A 16,456-nucleotide genomic window follows, 5' to 3' on the forward strand; every position below is an offset into this window, starting at 1 on the left:
ATATCTCTAAACTTGAGGGCCTGCTCTTCCAAGTCTTAGTTTTCTTCTGTTTTTGTGACTGCAGTTTTCATCTAGACTGGACTAGAAATCTATCTTCTCTGATTGTCACTTCATATGACAGCCATTCCATGGGAAAGCAGTGTTGATCCTGGTAATAAATATCCCACATTTCTGAAAAGTTCTGAGCACCCCTCTTTAAGGAAGTTTCCTTGTCTGTGTTCATGTTCAAATAGAAACTGTTCATCTTACAATTGTTTCTATGTCTCTCTCTTTTTTGTGTGCACAAAATCCATGTATGACCAAAACTTTGTTTTTCTGCTACAAAGATTCTGTGTAGTAGGGGAATTGTTAGAGCAACCAGTTAGTATGCATTATCTTCCAGGAAGCATGTATGAATTAGAAATCTGGAATATATCTACTATGGCTCATTAGTAAATTAATCCTGTGCTTTTTTTAGCTACAAAATGCACTTTAGCTCTCCTTTATCCAATGAATATTTAATCACCTATGGGCTTTCTCTTTGGTATTGGTGCAGTGGGAATGGGAGAGAACTTAAGTGCAGAATTAGGATTGAAAGCACTTGCAACATTATCGAACTTTCAAACAACTGGGTGGTGGAAAGTAGTGAAGATACCTCCCAGTTTGCCTGTTAGGAGGTGAATGATATGAAACAGAGATTGATCCTGAGAATAAAGCTCTAGGGTCCTCCTCAGATTCACACCCGAATCTCTTGGAAGCCACTTAGAAGTCCCTCAGGTTAACAACCCCAATCTTCTTGTTTTATGTGATCAGGTATTTGCCTGATGTAAAATTCGACTTTGGGGGAAGATAGCACACCAGGAAACTTAAAACAATTATACTGGCCAGCTTCTTTTTCTCTTTCTCTCTCTCCCACTTCCCTTTTCTTTCTCTCTTGGTAATTTAAAATGCTATCAGCTCATTCTTCCTGCTTCTGTATCCTTTTAGTCTTCATGTTCCGAGAAATGCAAAATCACCACAATCAGTTTAGCTCCCCCGAAAGGCCTGTTGTGCAGGTGGGCCCTTCCTTTCCCCCACAGATCTGTGGTTGGCCATAGATTTCCAAAAACAACACATATTCTAAAAGGCAATCCTCAGAGATTCCCCTTAGTTAAAACAAATGCCAAGTAGTTGAGTTACTTCTGATGTTAGCCTTGGTGGTCAGAGGTAAGAGTATTTATGGAGTGTATTCTTTTTGGGGTAGTGAGGTGAGCTAGGTTCTCATTTGATAGCAGAATGTGGAACCCCCCCCCCCTTTTGGCTCCTGAATGTACATGAGAAATACAAGTTGGGGTCAGTCAGGTGGGACTGAGAACCTTTATGTTCCAAGCATATGTCCCTAGCTGTTGCATTTCCCCTTTCCTCCATATATAAGTCATAGAAGAGGCAGAAGCATTGTTTTTTAAACAACCGGTTGCTCATCCAACGCTAATACATGAAATAAATCCCATTGGTTTCTACTGATAGCTTGGGCCATGAAATAGCCATTGTTGGTGCTTTCTTGATGGAGTAATATTTTATCTTATAGAACCAATTAAAAATTAAAATCTCCAAAAGTGGATAATATTTTGACTTATTTTTCAGGGACGGTGCACACGGGAGAACTGCAAATACCTTCATCCACCAACACATTTGAAAACCCAGCTAGAAATTAATGGTAGGAATAATCTGATCCAACAGAAAACTGCTGCGGCGATGCTTGCACAGCAGATGCAGTTCATGTTCCCAGGAACACCCCTTCAGCCAATGGTAAGCACCTTTAACAAAATGGCAGCTGATGCTACCGTCATAAACCAGATCCTGCTAACATGGAAAGTGGTTTATACATTCTGAGCAGTTTATTATTTCTGTCTTTGTAATATGATATTACTATTGCAAATTATTCTGGATACCAAAAAAAATCACATACATTTCTGACACTATTTTGAGATGTTTAGCTTTACAACAAAGGAACATTTTGATGGAGCTGTAGCTAATCGTCATAATTTATGCATGCATTCTTAATTCTGCTTATGGATATTGGTGAGTGTGTTCTTATTCCAGAAGAATTTTGTTTTGAAAGTCTATGTACTATGAAATTTTAAAAGAAGATAGCAAATAATTTAATATATGGTATAAAGGAGCCCCCTGTGGCGCAGTGGGTTAAAGCACTGAGCTGCTGAGCTTGTTGATCGAAAGGTCGCAGGTTCGATTCCGGGGAGCAGCGTGAGCTTCCGCTGTCAGCCCTAGCTTCTGCCAACCTAGCAGTTCGAAAACATGCAAATGTGAGTAGATCAATAGGTACCGCTCCGGCGGGAAGGTAACGGCGCTCCATGCAGTCATGCTGGCCACATGACCTTGGAGGTGTCTACGGACAACGCTGGCTCTTCGGCTTAGAAATGGAGATGAGCACCACACCCCAGAGTCAAACATAACTGGACTTAATGTCAGGGGACTACCTTTACCATTTTTTTACTGGGCAAAACTGTTGTTTTTGAAGGGTTTTCATTAGCTTTGTTGTTATTACTTCTTGAGCATTTTTATTCTCACAATTTCAGGCATATTTTATTTATTTTCTTGCTTAAGATACAATTAATAGACTTAAATATGGAGAATTGAAGCAAAAAACCTCTTCATTAGTTTATAGTTTCAGGGGGGAAAGGACCACGTGGCATTTAGTAGTGTCTTAGTATGTAACTTTGTTGCTCTTTTTTCAAAGGTAATGTGCAGTACTTTGTATATAATTAATTGTGAATCTGATTAGTTCTGTGGACTGAAGTTGGAATAACTGGGGCCCTGTAAATCCTTTCTGATTTACAGAAGGGTTGTGCTAAATAACTTCAGGTGTCCTGTTTGTGGCATCTTAATTTGCAGGTTTATCCTTAGTCTGCTTTGCTTGCTCACAGGCTTGATTTTGCCTTCTTTCTCCATCTTTATGATGTGTCTTGTGTCTCTCTGTGTATATATACACACATCCTCCCACATTAAAATGTTTACAGAAATCCTTATGCTGAGCCATTTGGAGAATGTGAATTTAGACATTTGTATTTCCTAACGTCAGTTTCAGAATCATTTATGGTCTATGTTATTTTTCTGTTAAAGGCAAAATATTTAACATTAAAAATCTCATCAACACTGGTGACCTAATGCAGGGCATGATCGCCCCTCAGTTTGCATTGTGGCCCTAATAGTTTTGTGGATCAGAATAAAAAATAATAATTGTTATTTTCTTGCAAAAATATTTTATGTTACAGAATGCCCCCAGATGCACTCTAGGGAATTTAGAAGGTGTTTCCATCACATGTGCAACAATAAACAATTACTGTAAAAAAAATAATCAAAAATGTCTACTGGATGCATTTCCACCACATTTTGCAGACACCTGGCCAATTTTGGACAAGGAAAGGCATTTTCTAAAATCTGAAACATGCTGAAATTTCTCCCATTTCCTAAGGGGTGTTGAGGGCAATTTAATTTGATTTGTTTGTTCAAGGAGTAACCCTCCTAGGGCTATGACTAATGCAGTCTTCTGCCCCTGTCTTAAACATTTCATGCCTTTTTGATCCAATTCATCTAAATGTTTTTCCCCCTGCCAGGTTCTACAAACTTCCTCTTCAATTCTAAGCTCAAATAGTGAAAAGATTGCAACCGCTACATGCATAACAGAACCTATCTGACCTTTCTAGAATTCATTACTTGCAAACTACTTACATAGTATTCTTTTTCCTGGAATGTAAACTACCATAACTGTAGATGCCAGATGCATGAATGCTCAGTATATTTATATACAAACAGACAATTATTTTCTTCAAAATTCGCTCTCCAGACGCTATTCAGGAGTCTGACTTGGCAAGTGTGGTCTATTGCTTGGTTACATCCAGATTGGACTATTGCAATGTGCTCTACGTGGGGCTGTCCTTGAAGACGCCCCGGAAGTTCCAAATAGTACAATGGGCAGCAGCCAGGCTCCTTACTGGAGCAAATTATAGGGAGCATACAACGCCCCTTTTAAAACAGCTTCACTGGCTGCCAATAAGTTGCCGAGCCAAATTCAAGGTGTAAGTTATGATCTATAAAGCCTAAATGGTTCAGGCCCCGCCTATCTTTGCGATCGCATCTCCCTCTATGAACCGGCATGAACTTTAAGATCTTCTGGGGAGGCCTTCCTTTCGCTCCCACTACTGTCACAAGCACGGTTGGTGAGGACGAGAGAGAGGGCCTTCTTGGTGGTGCCCCCCCCCCCCGCCTCTGGAACGCCCTTCCTAGTGAAATAAGACAGGCCCCATCCCTCCCCTCCTTTCATAAGAGCTTGAAGACCTGGTGGTTTCGACAAGCCTTTGAGAATGTCTAGTTCTAGCTCAGCCCCAGATACTGTTGAATATGGCCATATCTTTTTCTATCAATTACCCAGGTCACTTCCTCCTATTAGGCCCGAGAAATGAACAGCCATAGACTGTACCTATTATTGTTATTGCCTGCTATAGCATTGCACCTAATTTCCTGGGCCCTTTACAGAGTGCAGTAGCCTCGCCCTGGCCTTTTAAATTGCCTTGAGCAGTCAGGATTATTTTAAATATATATGTGCTATTGTGATTTTTAATTGTCTTGTTAATTTTATGTTTATGTTGTTTACTTTGTATGCATTGATGATATTACTTGGAAACCGCTCTGAGTCCACTCGGGGAGATAGAACAGTATATAAATAAAGTTTTGTTGTTGTTATAGGTCAGAAGTACTGTGGTTCTCCCTGGAAATGGATGGCGCTAGATATAACTTCAGCCAGTTTAGACAAATAAACCTTAGTACAGAACTCTAGTTCAGAATTTTTGTACATAATCCACGGAAACTTTAGTATAGAACTATGTTTGCCTGTGAGCATCACATGTTTATCCTTCATCTCTTTCCATTCCCCCTTCTCAGCCCTCATTTCCTGTAGGGCCAACAATAGGATCCAACACAGCACTAAGCTTTGCACCATATTTAGCGCCTGTTACGCCTGGGGTTGGATTAGTTCCTACTGAAATTGTCCCCACACCACCCGTCATTGTTCCCGGAAGCCCCCCTGTCACAGTCCCTGGGTCAACTACAACACAGAAACTCCTCCGGACAGATAAACTAGAGGTATGGCAAGTACCATTATACTGATGCATGCAGTCCCTGGATAGTTAGGACCAAAGGATTATGAACAAATTAATTATAGGTGCGTGTGGTTTTTGGTGCAGTGAACATTTTTTTCTAACTTTAATGCATTGCATACATTCTGATTTGAAATAAGAACAGGAGTTCAGACATAATGAGTGTGTTATATCATGTGATTCTCAGCTGGATTTATCATTTTGGAAGCTTTCCATGCAGATTTTTTAATATATAACAAAAAGCAAAAGTAAAGTCAGGGAAACATGGTAAGTTTTGCTAGTTGAAGAGGCATTACCAATTAAATATGCACGTTGGATTACATATGTTACTGCCCAATGAGCTACATGAATTTTGGAGAAATGCTGCATTTTGGAAAATCTGAGCTTCCATCCTAAGTAAAACCTAAAAACTAGTGCAAAATGCTTACATGTGGATCTAGGATCTAGCATGTGAAAAGAAGACTATCAAACTGAAACATGTTAAGATAAGGCAGTGAGTTGAAGGGATGGTTACATTGCTTAATTCTTTCTTTAGTGCCTGAAGTGCATTAAACATAGAAACAGTTATTCAAGCAGAAAAAATGACAGAGAATAAGGCCCCTTCTACACTGTCCTTATATCCCAGGATCTGATCCCAGGTTATCTGCTTTGAAGTGAATTATATGAGCTTCCACTGCCAGATAATCTGGGATAAGAAAATAATCTGGTATCAGATATATTCAAGATGAAGAACCAGAAGCAGGGCTCAAGTTGTAGATTAGATTTTAAAGTAGAGCTTTTAAAGGCCAAAGCAATTAGATCTGGAGCATGATTCCAAATGTGCATCTTAACATTTCTACATGTGTTTAGTTTATAATTTCCCCATCACTCCTCTGTTGATCTGGTATGCCTAATGAGTATTGTTTTGCGCACCAGGTTTGCAGGGAGTTCCAGCGAGGAAACTGTGCACGGGGTGAAACAGACTGCCGCTTTGCACATCCTGCAGACAGCACAATGATTGATACAAATGACAACACCGTAACTGTTTGTATGGATTACATAAAGGGGCGCTGCATGAGGGAGAAATGCAAATATTTTCACCCTCCTGCTCACTTGCAGGCCAAAATCAAGGCGGCTCAGCACCAAGCCAACCAGGCTGCAGTGGCAGCGCAGGCCGCCGCTGCAGCTGCGACAGTGATGGTAAGTGCCAGAATGTAGGGCTCTGTCATTACTGCTTTGGGGAAGACAGTGTTGATTGCTTAAGTGTATGTTCTAGCTTAACTCCATCCCCCTTCCCCAAGAATTTGGTTTTCTCTTACTTCATTAATGCTGACCAATAAACACAAACTCTAGCTGACCAGTATTCCTTTTTCATTTAGTAATATCAGCACAATACGTATCTTCTTGGAGCACAACTTGTTCAAGGTCTAATACTCTAAGTTTGCACTTTCCTAGAAAAAAATAGTTTTAGGAGTCGCTCTCAGTGAGATATTTGAAGTGCAGGGGATATGTTCCCACATGGACAGCAGTTACTTGAAATGGTGAATACAACCAAACACTGTTAAATTACCCAGCATGCCCTAGAGTTGCATTACCAGCATGCCCTAGAGTTGCAACTTCTCAGTGAGATATCCTCCCTAGGTCTTCCAATATACCTCTATAGTAATTTTGATGGGAAGCATCATAGAATTGCCTGAAAAACCTAGCCGATTTCTAGGGAGACTATTTTTCTCCAGATGTGGATAAGCAAAACCACAGTTAAAGGGGGTACTTATTGTACTTGGATCTTAGGAAGTTTTATTAAGATGGTATATGTACATAGATTTCCAATTGCAAAGTGATTTGGGTGTATAGCAGCGAACCAAAGCAGTGTCCAAAATGTTAGGAAAGATGTTAGGAAAGAAAGAAAGAAATACCTGCATGCGTGGATGTATGTATGGGGTATGTGCTTGGATATGCTAAAGAGGCTAAATAGCTGAACTCTCTTTTGACTTCTCATAATCTGTGCATCTAGGATTCAGTTAACCAATTACTTTTAAGTGGAGGTGACAGAGCAAAAATGCTAACATTTAATGTGGTGGCTTGCAAATTCTCTACCACAGCTAAAGCTGTCTTAGAAAACAATATCCTGAGGACTGAACAGGAATGTGAGGATGGAACAGGAACAAGATCAGTGACTACATCCAGAAAAGAGAGAGAGAGTGGGTGGCCTTGGCACAGTACCAGCCTATTGAAATGACCTTGTGAATTGACACTTCATTTTCCTTCATATTAAAATGCAATCCCCTTTTGTTACTTCTTCCAGTTGTTAAATAGCTTCCTTTATTGACTTAACTGTGGTATCTTGACACGGCCCCAAGAGCTGCTATAAGTGCACGGGAGGCCTTTTGCAGGCATGTCCAGGCTTTTGACTCTTCCTAAAAGCAACTCATTGCATCTCATTGAGTTTCAAAAGCAACCCTGAAAGCACCAGCATGAATACAGAGCTAATCACACAGCAATCTATATTGCTGCCCTCAAGACTGTCAGAAATGCCACTCCAATGACTAGGTAAAATAGCTCCCCCAAAGGAAATCCCTTCCCTTCAGAAGACGTGCTTGAAGAACTGGTTTGCTGCTTAGACTTTTCTTGCTACTTCTGAAATGTTTTGAAAGTTGTCTTTCTGATAATTTTTATATCAGTTGATGAAAGTAAAGTAGTCTTTCTGTTAGTGCCAATGTTAGGTGCCTCCTAGAAGCACAGCCAAGTACAGAATTCAACTAATGCAAATTTAACAGCTCAGGAATGTTTCAAGGTTAAAGACAACTTTCGTTTTGAAGAAAGAAACAGAAAATATTCAGCATGTCATCCTACAGAGAACTGTCTTAAAGAGTCCCTTAGGCCCTTGTGTGAAAAGCATTAAAAGGAGAGTGATGGCATTACCCCTCCAGATAAGAATTCATCCTCTCCCTGATGACCCACTTCCCAAATTTCTAGCATTGCAAAGAGAGTGAGAGAGTGATAATTGTTCACACCTAGAATTCTTCAAGTTGTTGTGTTTCTATCCGCTTGGGAACTTGCCTTTTTGGATGCCTAAACTGTACTTCTAAATTAAGCTACTCAAATGCTAGAAAATTGAAGATTCAAAGAAAATTACATGGCGGGGAGGGGGCAGAATTCTTATTGGGGAAGCAGTGTCCTCATTCTGCCCCCCCCCCCCCTAGCAGAAATAGTTTTTTTTGGGGTTTGTTTTTTCTTGTAGTTGCTCTTACAGAAATAGTTGTGACAATGGTGTGTGTGGATTGTGGCTACACCTGTGCCTCTTCCAAATCAGTGATGAGCAAAGTGTAGCTTGTGGGATGCCACCAAAGCCAATTTTGCACCCTCTAAGGGTTCCCTGTATTTGTTCAAATGTTTTGGGGAGTGGAACTTTTTTTTTTGGCCCCAAATACCAATAGTGCTCCAAGAAGGCATTTTTGTGTGTGATTTGGCTACATTTTCATCATTTTTAGGCCTGTGCAGTTCTTCTTTCAAATCAGGAAATTGGTACAGGGAAGGGAGACTTATTCAGGCCAAATTGGTGAAGAGGAGGCTGCAAATATATGACAATGTGATGGAATTCCACTATCATGCTGTTAACCATGTTGGGGGGAGGGGGTTACATTCCCTAAAGTTTGGAGTGTGACAAGAGTCCAATGATCCAGAAACCTGAAATGGGACAGTGCAACCACTTTCCTGGGAGTTGCCCGTCCAGATTCTAAATTCATAGCCACAGATGCACAATCCTATTTTGGCTTTACAGGGTGCATTTAGTGTTGGCTGGAGCAGTCAAAGACTTCACATACCACAAATAAACAAACACACATGCTGCCCCTCTGCACACATCTTTGTGTTTGTAATTAAAGTAGTTTGAATTACCACTACACTACGCTGTGTCCAAATTGTCCTGCAAGAATCTAGATACACTAAATGTACCAGATCCCTTCTGATCCCGGAAGCTAAGCAGGATCAGCTTGGATGGGAGATCACTAACAAATACTGGCTGCTGTGGGCTAGGGGGGCTAGATTTCAGAGGAAGGAACTGACAAAAACATCTCTTGCCTATGGAATTAATGGGGTCACTAGAAGGCAACAAGCAACTTAAATGCACATTTGCACAAAAAGAAATTGTCCTGCATGCATACATTTATTACATATCATTCCAATGTTCATTGCTAAAAAGTATCTGGAATATTCGGAAATTCACCATACTGAAGTTGCATAAAGCCTCTTTACATTATCTTTAACATTGACATGCAAATTAAATATGTTGCAGTTGTTCAGATAATGTTAAAACCCTACTTGTATGTTTTCTGTGTTGGGGAAACTGAGATGCAGCTTGCATCTGGAGCATGTTCTCAGAAGATAATGCTGATTAGCACAGATAATGTTCTTCTACCATGGAAGTATAGATTGGTAGAGAGCCAACCAAACCCATCAGATTTGTCATACATCATTGTTCATTTATTAACCTTATGAATGCTATTAAAAACAAACAAGGAAACCCATCAAACACTATTAATGCAATATACCATTCTGATGTCTTAAACAAGTGAATTAAGTCTGATTATTGCAAGGTAGCTCTCTTGCTAAGCTGTGTGTAAACAGGGGGATACTAAAGCGGATAAGAGAAAGTGGATGAAGGTAAAGATTTGTCAAGTCATAAATAGCAAGCCACATAAAGAAAGCACTGGGTGTAAAAGGGGATCAGCCAGTGTTTGCTTGGTGATAATTTGAATTGTCTCATGATCTGTTGAGCTCATTCACTAACCATGGAACTCAAATATGACTAGAAGCACTAACACTGTGGTTCTGAAAGGTCAGTTTAGTACTACTGGATGAAAATAAGGAATACCATGGAAATGTGGAGATATGAGAGGATATTAGGACTTTAGTCAGTCATATCCAGAGCCATGGTTCCCCCCATAATCTTAAGTGTCACTTGGGCAACCTTATATATGGAGAAAAGAACAATATGCAAGCACCAGCAGCTATTTCCCTAAGCTGCTTTGGTCTGGGGAAGACCATTTTTTTGAACTGGGAACAAGTGGATTAAAAAGCGGATTAGGTCTGTGGAAGCAGCCTTCTGCATGAAACTCTGCCAGAAAAAGAGGCACACAGTGAATAAGCCTTTTGGAGTGTGGTTTAAGGGACAAATTCCTATCATATTGCATTATATTGTAATGTATTCAATCAGTTTAAAAAGCGATTGACAACGATCAGGCTAGGTATGGAGTTATGGCAAGAAAATACGACCCTGAAGATTTACTGTGCTGAAGAAACTTATTGTGCTGAATATGCCAATAGAATTGAGATCTATGGTACGGTTTTACTAAGCAGAAAAAAACGACATGTGAAAAAGGTTTTGCTACCCCCCCCCCTCCCATTTTTCCCCTTTTGAGTGTAGTCAAGCTATCTCTCTTGCTCAGTTACCTGAAAATACGGAGGGTTCATAGCTTGGTGGTAAAGCTCTGCTTCGCATGCAGTCCCTGCGAATCTAGTCAACATTTTGTTGGGTAGCAGAATTTAAAAGCAACTGAGATTCTGGAAAGTCACTTCTGAAAAGTGCAGATCAGAGTGGGCTTAATAGACCAGTAATTTCACTCAGTATGTTGCAGCGTTCTGTTTTTTGTAATTACAAGAAGCAGTTTTTTAAAAGATCCTTCACAGTGTTGCCACTGTGGTTTCTGTTCTGATCAGAAAATGGGACTTGTTCACTAGGAGCAGTGTGTTTCTCCATTGCTCTATGCTATTGCTGTGTATTATGTGCCTGAAGACCTAAAATTACAAAAACAAAATGCTTAATTTGTAACAATGTACTGTTTTTCTTGACATAATGTGGTAAGTTCACTGGAAGATGCCCAAGCCCTTGGTCTCAGCATAGCAAATCCTCTTGAAACAAGTCCATGCTGAATTTGATAAGTTAGTGAATCAGAAGGAATCTTTGCTTAATATACCTAAAAAAGAGGGGAAAAAATTGAAAAAAATCTTTGATTGAAAAAGAAAAGCACATGCACAGTTTCCTTTTGCTAATAGAAGATCTATTCCTAAAAGCATTATATGGTTGAGATCTGAACATGTGCTTCTTCCATTAAATCAGCTTTCCTCAATCTGTTTTGAACTACAGCAATGCAAGTGGTCAGGCATTATGGGAGTTCGAAGGTCCCAAAGATTGGGAGAGCGCCAAGCTGGGAAAGACTGCTTTCACCTGTCAAAAATCTTTCAGTGGTTTAGATTTTGAATGTCAGAATTTGGAAATTAACTCTTGCCTTTTTTTTAACATGGCATTAACTAACTTATCAAAAAATCATTTAGGATAATCCCTGAAATAATTATGCTTTCCTATTATAGCATAAATGCTTACTGGTGCTTATAAATGCTTAATGGTGTCTGCAAGCTGCTGTTTTATTCAACTTTCCTAAATTTCAAACATCTATATTTTACTCTCTTATATGCTTTTAACTAAGGTATAGTAGATGCATTTTTGCTTCAGTACTAATTCAAGGTGTAATATTCATCTCTTTAGAAAACAAAACATTTTTGTTGTTGTGCATGCCTAGTGTTCTGTATGTTGTATATTGCATTCAGAATATTTTTTTCCTTCTCACCTATCCACAATGCAATGCCGTTCCCATGATGCACCTCTGCTTGCTGTTTACCTGTATGTTAATTCGCTTGAATCCCATTGGCCCACTGCCATCATGTGCTCGCTGCCTGTTATTAAAAGACTCAGTCGACTGCCAAAGCAATGAAGCGACCTCTCGAGGCAACTGTAGACCTGGTACTTTGACCTTTCACCTTTTGCTTTGCATGTAGCTTTTTCCAAGATGCCAATAATTTTAATGTTTCCCGAATTGTCGTATTAATTTTACCAACCAATATAATAATTTCAGCATTTAGCAATTTCGTTTTCACATGTAGTTATAGCAGCTTTTTTCTAACCACATTTCATCGTCAAATATATTTACTTAAAAGTTGAAGTGAAGAAAAAAACCTGCATTTGTGATTGAAGATGCTTATCAATACTAATTAATATAATTAATGATAGATATGTATCATATTTACATTGTAATGAAATACAAGTGCTTTTTTTCTTCTGCTGCTGTTTCACCCTTATATAAAGAGCTTTTGTTTCCCTTAAACTCCCTTTTGTCTTGAAAAGCTTTTTTTGGTTGTTGTTTCAGTTATTGTGGTGCTATAATTTTAGTTTAACTGTGCCATGCATTTATATCAATAACAAAAAAAAATGCCATCCATTTGACGTTGTTGTTTTGAATTAATGTGCATGGCAAGGCATCTTCAGCCGTTAAATTTTATAATGCAGTCAAAAATAAAAAAGTACAAGCTGTTTAAAGTTCTGCCTCACTCATTATGTTACATTTTCTTTCTTTCCTTTTCAGGCCTTTCCTTCTGGTGTATTTCATCCTTTACCAAAGAGACAAGCACTTGAGAAAAGCAATGGTGCCAGTGCCGTTTTTAATCCGAGTTTCTTACACTATCAACAGGCTCTTGCTAATGCACAGTTGCAACAACATGCAGCCTTTATTCCAACAGGTATGTTGTTCTTAGAGCATAAATAAAAATATTATAACCTTATCCAGTAGTAGTTAAAACTTTGGATGTTTATCACATTCAGTGTGCTTCCATCTCTTTCTAGCATCTTTCGTGACACAGAATTTAAGGGTATTGTTGGGAATGAGTTTTTATTTCTTAATATTTTTGAAGAATATTTAAAATTCAGAAATATTTGTGGGTGCTGTCAGAAAGCTTTGACTTTAAACAACTCAAGGAATTGTTTATTGTTACTCTTTTGATATCTGTCATGACAGGCTTTTGGAGAAGAGCATCATATTAGTTTCTTTAGTATTTCTGCCTTTTTGAAATGTGTTCTGCAACACACATTTTTGTACAGGTGTTTTGAAAATTGAAAAGAACCCACAGGAAAAAAAACAGCCTTATTCAAATTTGCTAGGAGTATGTTAAGTACTTGTAATTACTAGGTCTGTCTTTCAAGTGTATCTTGCATGACTAATTTTCCAACCAGAGTACAATTTCTACACCATATCCACCTTCTTGCTAGTATTCCAACTCCTCCTAATATTACTCAAAAATGTAATTGATGATTTCTCCATCCAGAAAAATACATATCATATTCCTAAAATTCATAGGGAAGAACCTGATTTATCTGTTGGTAATAATTTCAGGTTTCTTTTTAGTGGCGATTCCTGAACTATAACTATGAGCCATCAACTGGCAGTCCAGAATGAATTTCTAGAAAAGAAAAGAAAAACATTTATATCCCATAATCACACGTTTGGCCCAATTAAATTAGGAAAAAAAGTTGTTGGTTCCCCTCTTCAGATCGCCTGTTTTAAAATACATATTGACTATAGTAGTCATAGAAAGGGCACATTAAAATCATGCTTTTTAAAACAGATGGTTATGTCTAAATCAGAGTCAATGTTGTGCTTTTATAAAGCAGTATATTTAGTTGTACTGACTTCCCCTAGATAATATGGTCAGTAGCAGATGTTCACATATAAGACATACCTTTCCAAGAGTTCACACCATGTTATAAACTATCATCTGGAAGAGGAGAATGGGACCACATTTTCTGTTCACTCTTATTATCTCCTCAGTTGGGGGAGGACGCCTTGAGTGTATGGGTGTATGCATGGACTCCCCATGCAGAATTGTAGTTCTGAATCACTGGGATAACCTATAGGCATATGACATCCTCCCTTGTGTGAAAGCTTCCCCAATGTACAGATGGTGTGGAGCTAGGAATGACATTGGCACATGGGAAAATGCCACAAATGCATAGACTTGGAGTCCCTTCTACCTTATTTTATGTGCAAGGAGGTAACGTTGCAATAGAGTTGTGTTTTGTTTGGGATGTGATCTTGAAAAGATAACGAGCTTCAAACATTAGATGCTTCAACTATTTGACTTCTATCCATGAATGGGCTTCTTGTGTAAGCAATGTAGAGTCTAATTCAGAGGTATATTGTGGTGTTGAGTCAGGGAAACAGATGCAATGACTAAATTAACTCTCCCCACTTCCATTTTTTTTAAAAAGGCAACAAGGTAGCCACTGAGATCCATTTTAATGCACAATCTTTCAAAATGTAATTGTATGCACCAACTCCTAACAGTGAAGTTAGGCAAATATAAATTGATCAGAATAAACTCTGTCATCTGTTTGCAGCTTGAGCTTGTAATCTAGAGATGTATCTTCCATTTCTAGGAGAGATAGATGGGCTGTACAATAAACATATTTTGAAATGGAGAGAAATTGCCCTGTTATTGCAAGAATGAACTTAAGTTATGGCTGAGCACACATTGAGATGATCAGCCTGTTGATCAGCATGTATGGATGCTTGCTTGGTGGAGATGTAATCACCTATATATATTCGTATCCCCTCAGCCATCTTGCTGTGCATTTGTTGTCAGTGAGAACAGCTGTGGTTGTTTATAAAATAAGTTTTATGATCCTCACATGGTTGCTAAGAAAGAGAACTTGAAAACAAGAAACCAAGGCTAATTTAAAACAGGAAGGAGAGTCTTCCAGATTCCTTGCAGCTTCCATGTAGGTGTCCATACAAGAACCCAAAGCTTCATGCTGCTAGTGTAAACATTGAAAACGATAATTCTGTTGTATTCAGGGAGTGGAAATGTGAGTATGAGTAATAGATACTGACAAATTATTATCAGGGTTGTTTGTTTGTCTTTTTTGTTTGGCTCATATTATTTAGTGGGCAGTAGAATGAGAATAAAGTTCATGGAAGAGTTCAAGATGTCCCCCTTTTGCCCAGTGTTTCTAGTACTTACATATACCCAAAACAAAAACAAAAGTGAAATCATACCAGCATAATTCTCTAGTGTGAAAGAGCCCCAGCTCAGAACTTATTTGGGACCTTAAATGAATAGGAGTATATGGTATATTCTAGAAACAATCTTCCTGTGTCTTTCTTACTTTTTAAAATGGTATCGATGGTACTCTGGTGTTTTTAGAAGCAGTTAGGATATTATCCCTAAATGGAAATAGGAAGAATTTGTCCTGAAATATCTTGGAAGTGCCTGGAATATTAAGGCTGATGGAAATATAGGGAAATATATATCTGTTTTTTAATAGACATAATTATTTAATTGACACCTGTGGAAAATATGGAGTAGTGTGCAATTCCGTTACATTTGTATCTCTATATTTCATTGTATCTCATATGCATTGACCACTAATGATGCTAAAACCCATTCCCTAAAATGCTAGTCATCCCATTGATTCTTTCAGAATTAACAACAAAGTAAAATAAGTGTTGATTGTAGGCTTGGTTAGTATAGAGTTAACACAACTTTTCATGCCTGAATGTTTCATGATCCCAGATGTAGTAGAAACATTTTTCTTCAAATGATTATAGTTTTAACTGAGTGTGATAAAAGAAACATTACATCTTTTCCTCAATGTTGATCCTTCCTGACAAGATCATTCATAGCTATCTTTAGGTAATGTTCTGATGTTATTATTGTTATTGTTGTTAAAATTAAATTGGGTTTATTAATTTAGAAGTATTTATTTTTTGTTTTTGTTTTTAATACTCTGGGAAATAGTTTATAAAAGTGCAGGGCATGTTGTGATTTCAAAAAGCTTGATTTAAGTGGACCAGTCCCCCACTTTGTCCTAACAGGGTCAAGAAAATAGTGAGTTAGGGTAGAAGAAATGATTCCAGAGTTGCCATACAGTACTAAGAAAATATTAGTTTATGCTGATTTTTACATTTAGTCTAGATATGATAATTCACACTATCAACACAATCTATGCATATTTATTTGGAAATGAATCCCATTCCGTTTAGTGATTATTATTCTTTATCCAGTTAGTGTGTTTAGCATTCAAGATGTAAGAACAAATCAAATATTGACAGTATTTTTAGACTGCAGTCCTAAGCATCATATTTACTTGTGTATAAGTTAACCTCATGTATAAGTCGAGAGTAGGTTTTGGGGCCAAAATTATGGATTTTGACATGCACAGTGGAAAAGTCAAAAGTTATTCCATGGAGAGAGCAAAGCTCCAGTGCCAGCTCAAGGGGACAGCCACCCCTAATGGCAGCTGCCATTTTCAAACCCAGGCAATCAAAAAGGCTCTTTACTACTGTATTCAGAAAAGGAGATGGCTTTTTAAAAAATAGAAGATAAAGTACAGTATCTTATCAAAGAAGGGGCCATCCCCTTCTCTCAATAGCGGGACAAAAAGCGAAGGCTTAGTCCACGCTGGGAGGAACCAAAAAGCACTCTCTTGACACTCCTTTGAGGGGGAGCACGAAGGA

General features: G+C 38.4%; 1 protein-coding gene across 9 annotated transcripts in view; it reads left to right on the plus strand.

Annotated features, from left to right (window-relative positions):
* MBNL2 (muscleblind like splicing regulator 2) overlaps nucleotides 1-16,456 on the plus strand; it is an 87,895-nt gene that overhangs the window by 42,128 nt on the left and 29,311 nt on the right. For 4 of the 9 annotated variants that reach the window (XM_060769473.2, XM_060769475.2, XM_060769474.2 and 1 more), the window contains exons 3-7: nucleotides 1,603-1,767; nucleotides 4,918-5,118; nucleotides 6,048-6,311; nucleotides 11,857-11,910; nucleotides 12,530-12,683. In XM_060769473.2, the coding sequence (XP_060625456.1) occupies nucleotides 1,603-1,767; nucleotides 4,918-5,118; nucleotides 6,048-6,311; nucleotides 11,857-11,910; nucleotides 12,530-12,683 (838 nt within the window). The remainder of the gene's footprint in view (nucleotides 1-1,602; nucleotides 1,768-4,917; nucleotides 5,119-6,047; nucleotides 6,312-11,856; nucleotides 11,911-12,529; nucleotides 12,684-16,456) is intronic. The other 5 variants (XM_060769479.2, XM_060769477.2, XM_060769478.2 and 2 more) reach the window with 2 other exon arrangements.

Source organism: Anolis sagrei, chromosome 3, assembly GCF_037176765.1.
Source record: "Anolis sagrei isolate rAnoSag1 chromosome 3, rAnoSag1.mat, whole genome shotgun sequence".
Classification (NCBI taxonomy): domain Eukaryota; kingdom Metazoa; phylum Chordata; class Lepidosauria; order Squamata; family Dactyloidae; genus Anolis; species Anolis sagrei.